The 4,218-nt window shown below is 39.3% G+C and overlaps 2 protein-coding genes across 2 annotated transcripts in view; both read left to right on the top strand.

Annotated features, from left to right (window-relative positions):
• The first annotated feature begins 1,910 nt into the window (after positions 1 to 1,910).
• LOC106870015 (uncharacterized) lies at positions 1,911 to 2,510 on the top strand. Its single transcript, XM_014915979.1, has one exon. It carries the CDS (start codon positions 1,911 to 1,913, stop codon positions 2,508 to 2,510), a length of 600 nt encoding a protein of 199 aa, XP_014771465.1.
• A 60-nt stretch (positions 2,511 to 2,570) lies between these two features.
• Positions 2,571 to 4,218, top strand: part of LOC106870019 (uncharacterized) — a 37,708-nt gene continuing 36,060 nt past the window's right edge. Inside the window, exons 1-2 of the mRNA XM_014915983.2 lie at positions 2,571 to 2,762; positions 3,329 to 3,382. Coding sequence (XP_014771469.2) covers positions 2,571 to 2,762; positions 3,329 to 3,382 — 246 coding nt within the window. The remainder of the gene's footprint in view (positions 2,763 to 3,328; positions 3,383 to 4,218) is intronic.

The raw sequence follows: 4,218 nt of genomic DNA, 5'->3' as shown, positions 1-4,218 counted from the left end.
GTGGTACACGGAACAGTTCTCAAAGAGAAACTGGACCGAGACAAATTATTGGGTATGAGTTGATCTATATATAGCGTTAAGAGGGCTCCAAATGCCTTTAGAATTTTACTCTATCACGTGACCTTATTAGGGGCCGTGATTGGTCAGTTTGCGTTCTGGCGGGAAAGGTTCGAAGAAGTTGCCGATTCGAATAATGATCAGTCACGTGATGGACAAGGAATGGGTTCTCTACTACGCTCGCATTTATTTATATTTAAATGAGAAGATTGTATGTAATGGCGATAGTAGTTTGTATCTAATGGCGGGAGGTAGTTTCAGTACACATCGGACAACATGATTCTTGGTATACAAAAAAGAAAACAAAAAGAAAAGACAAGATTGCCACGATCACAACACTTTTGATCATTGGCTTCCACGTTCGAAGCAGACCCTGGGCATAAACAACTATCATCTGATATGATAAACTCCCAGCAATAAACTGAAATAAATTCAGTTGACTGAAACAATTTTCTGCTTTCAGTAAGGCGCGTTGTGCCTCGGTAGGAAATTATTATATATTCAAAGAGAGTAGTGAATAATCATTGCCAATCTGTCTCTTATAGGCAGAAACAAGAAGCACCACCACTTCCAAAACACTCGCTTTGACTGGAACAAAGTAGACTAGAACTGTTGCCCTGATGAGTTACAACATCCAAACTGGTTTGAATTTAACGATTCCATGGATGTCAATACTGTTCTTCTAAATATCCTAAGTGCAATCTGGGTTGCAAGTGAAGCATCGGTACTGCGCGAACGCTCTAAAAATTAAAAAAGTGCAATTTGGAAGACTGCAGCAGTTCGACTTGCCAGGAAAGATCGTCGTGGTGCTGAACAGAAATACAGACAGCATAGAACAGATGAGAATAGAAGAAGCAACAGATCATCCAACCATCTCAAGTAAGTAACAAAAAAGGTGGTGCTTGAGTTGGAAAGAGCAGCGGACTAGCGGTCGGAGGATCGCGGTTTCGATTCTCGGGCCGAGCGTTATGTGTGTTTATTAAGCGAAAACACCTAAAGCTCCACGAGGCTCCGGCAGGGAGTGGTGGCGACCCCTGTTGTACTCTATCGCCCCAACTTTCTCTCACTCTTTCTTCCTGTTTCTTGAGTAACGCTGCGATGAACTGGCGTCCCGTCCAGCAGGTAGGAGGGGGAACACATACGCCATAGAAACCGGGAAACCGGACCCATGAGCCTGGCTAGGCTTTAAAAAAGGGCGCATAATAAAAAATAAAAATAATTGAGTTGGAACAAAATATAGCAACCAGCACTGACAACAAAGTGGTCCGGAAATATGTACGTTCGAAGCAGAGACCTCACTCTCCAGTTGGCCCTCTTTACTATCCCCACACAGATCGGATCACTAATTACCCCAAGGAATGTGCTGAGTTTATTGCTGGATGCTATGCTAGCATTTTCACTGTTGAAAATCCCAATGTACCTTCTTCACCAACTCTGACATCAGATTCCATAACAGCTGTGAAATTCACACCCGCAATGCTGCGACGCCACCTCAAGAATAAGCGCAACTATGTCTCTCTCCTGGTCTTGATGGTGTTACTTACTTGCTTCTCAAACGTGGCGGGTTCTTTCTTTTGCACCAGCTTTCATTCGTCCTTCAGTTCTGCCTTAACAACTGTGTCACTCCAGAGCACTGGAAAGTTGCCAGTGTCGTTCCCTTGTTCAAAAAAGTGATCGCACATCACCTGTAAATTACCGTCCAGTCAACCTTACTAGCTGCATGGTCAAACTGATGAAGTCCTGTGTCAGAGAACCACTCTGGAACTTTTGGAGCTCTCACAGCCGTATTCAGTCCTCACAATTTGTATTTATCCTTAACTCCAGTTGCTGTAGGTAACTCACCCGAGTTACTGATGGCGGCTCATGGGTGGATGTTATCTACCTTGACTTTGCTAAAGCCTTCAATTCTGTGCCACACAAACTACTCATGGCAAAAACCATCTGCTATGGGTGTGAAAGATGATCTCTATTACTGGCTGAAGTCCTTCATTCTCGATAGGAAAGAGGTGGCTATGGTTTTAGGATATCATTCTTCACCCTACGAGATGACATCTGGTGTACTACAGGGATCCGTTCGTGGAATCCTACTGTTTGTTGCATATATTAATGACATAGATACCAACTTGAGGAATGTTACAGTGTTGAAATATGCAGATGACATCAAACTGTACCTCGAAATAAAAAGAACAGATCGTATGCGCTATAGATCTTACCTGCAATCAGACCCGGACACAATGCTGCAATGGGTCTCTGACTGGCAACTCAAGTTAGCTGTGGACAAGTGCGTCACCATGCACTTTAGGAGGAAAAACCCAGCCTTTACATACTTCCTCAGCAACACCAATCTCAAGAAGTCTTCTAGTGAACGTGATCTGAGTATTATCTATTATGAAGCGATCTGCGTTGGACTAACCGCATCTCTAAGATTGTCAAGAAGGCTGAGGGTGTCCTAGCATCATTCAGTAAGACCTTTGTCAGCCACACGCCAGTTATCTATTTAAAACTATATGACAATGGTACGTCCACACTTGGAATTTGCATTACCAGTCTGGAACCCCTATCTTGCTCTGCATATAAATCTCCTGGAAATTGTTCAGAAACGTACTACAAAACGAACACCAGCCGTCAAGCATCTACCATATTCTGAACGTCTTGTTTCCCTGGGCATGGACACATTGAAACTCAGACGTCTGGCAACTGACTTGGTAGGCACCCACAAGATTATACACCATCTTTCCTACAGCAGCCTTGGTCACCTTTTTGAATTCCGTATGTCAAACACTCGTGGACATGCTCACAAAATCAAAAAACAACACAGCACCCATGACTTTTAGAAACATCTTTTCACGCTCAAAATTGTTGAAGCATGGAATAAACTACCCGCATCAGTCATTAGCTGTCGAAACACTACATTCTTCAAAACTTCCATGCTTCCTGAAATCCGTCAACAGTACACCTGATGAGTTTTTCGTTTTTTTTCTTCTTTTTTTAGTTGCTGTGCACCTGAACACTGTATACAACAATTTCTTTCATATGTATGTCATAATATAATATTTCATATAGTTCGATCTGTTCTTCGTCAGGGATAAAAATTCAATTATTTACCTGTGGCATAGTGAAGAAATATTTTTTCGTTGGAACTCTTCGTGTAAAGTTTTCTGTTTTTGAGCACGTTTATATAGATGGCGCCAGATAATAAGTGGAAAATAAATCCAATCGTTTTTTAACTGGTAACTGGTTATTCTATGCTTCTTTTAATCTTTTTCATAAGTATGATAGCTCAGTTGAATTTCCCGTTATATGTCAGGCGACAAGAGGAGGTAAGGTATCCTTTTGTATTCATCTTAATATTTGATTGATGATTTGTAGAAATTCCTAGTCTAATTTTTCTTACATTTAAATCTTGCAGCAAACTGGATAATCCGGTATAGAACTAGAACCAAGGGTGCCAGAAAATCAGCATTATACTTGTATAAATATAAATTAACAGAACAGATGGTGATTAAAAATTTTAATTATTTTCCTCTCGTCGTATGAAAAGGACTGGAAACATTTTATAACTATAATCTACGTCTAGATATTCCATATCTGCTCTAGGTCAGAGGTTTCCAATTGTTGGTTGCTTATACAACACAACAAATTGTATTTGAAACTGTACCGATTGATTAGTGCCAACGTACTAGTTCGAACCTCGTTCCTTCGTGTTCTCTTAAAGTTTTAAAATAAAATCTGATCTGTGAAATTAGGAGTGGAGTAGTATTTCAAATTATCTTCAATCTGATTGGCTATTTACAGATGTAATAATGCAAATACGTGAGTATAAAGTTATTAAGTTTGGGTAGACTATTTTGTTAATGTCTTATAACCCCCTGGTGAATAACGCAAATTCAATTTCCAAGTGTTTTATGAGCTCACGAAATATGCAGTAAGTAGTTATTGTCGAAGCAATTTTTTTATAATTAATTTTTTTTTTATGGTTACATTATTTAAGTGTAAAAAATAGGAAATAGATGTTTGTTGATTTAACTCTTAACACAGATGAAATAATAGAAAAAGATTAAATATTTTCAATAATCCCTTGTAAAACATACGTACAAATATTTATTTTTTAATTTCGAAGAAGCCTGTCTTAAGTAACTTTTTTTTTTTTTTTTTTTTTTT

This window comes from Octopus bimaculoides, chromosome 1 (genome assembly GCF_001194135.2).
Source record: "Octopus bimaculoides isolate UCB-OBI-ISO-001 chromosome 1, ASM119413v2, whole genome shotgun sequence".
Lineage (NCBI taxonomy): Eukaryota > Metazoa > Mollusca > Cephalopoda > Octopoda > Octopodidae > Octopus > Octopus bimaculoides.
Note: the sequence above shows the minus strand (reverse complement) of the source record. Positions and strands in the feature narration are given on the sequence as shown.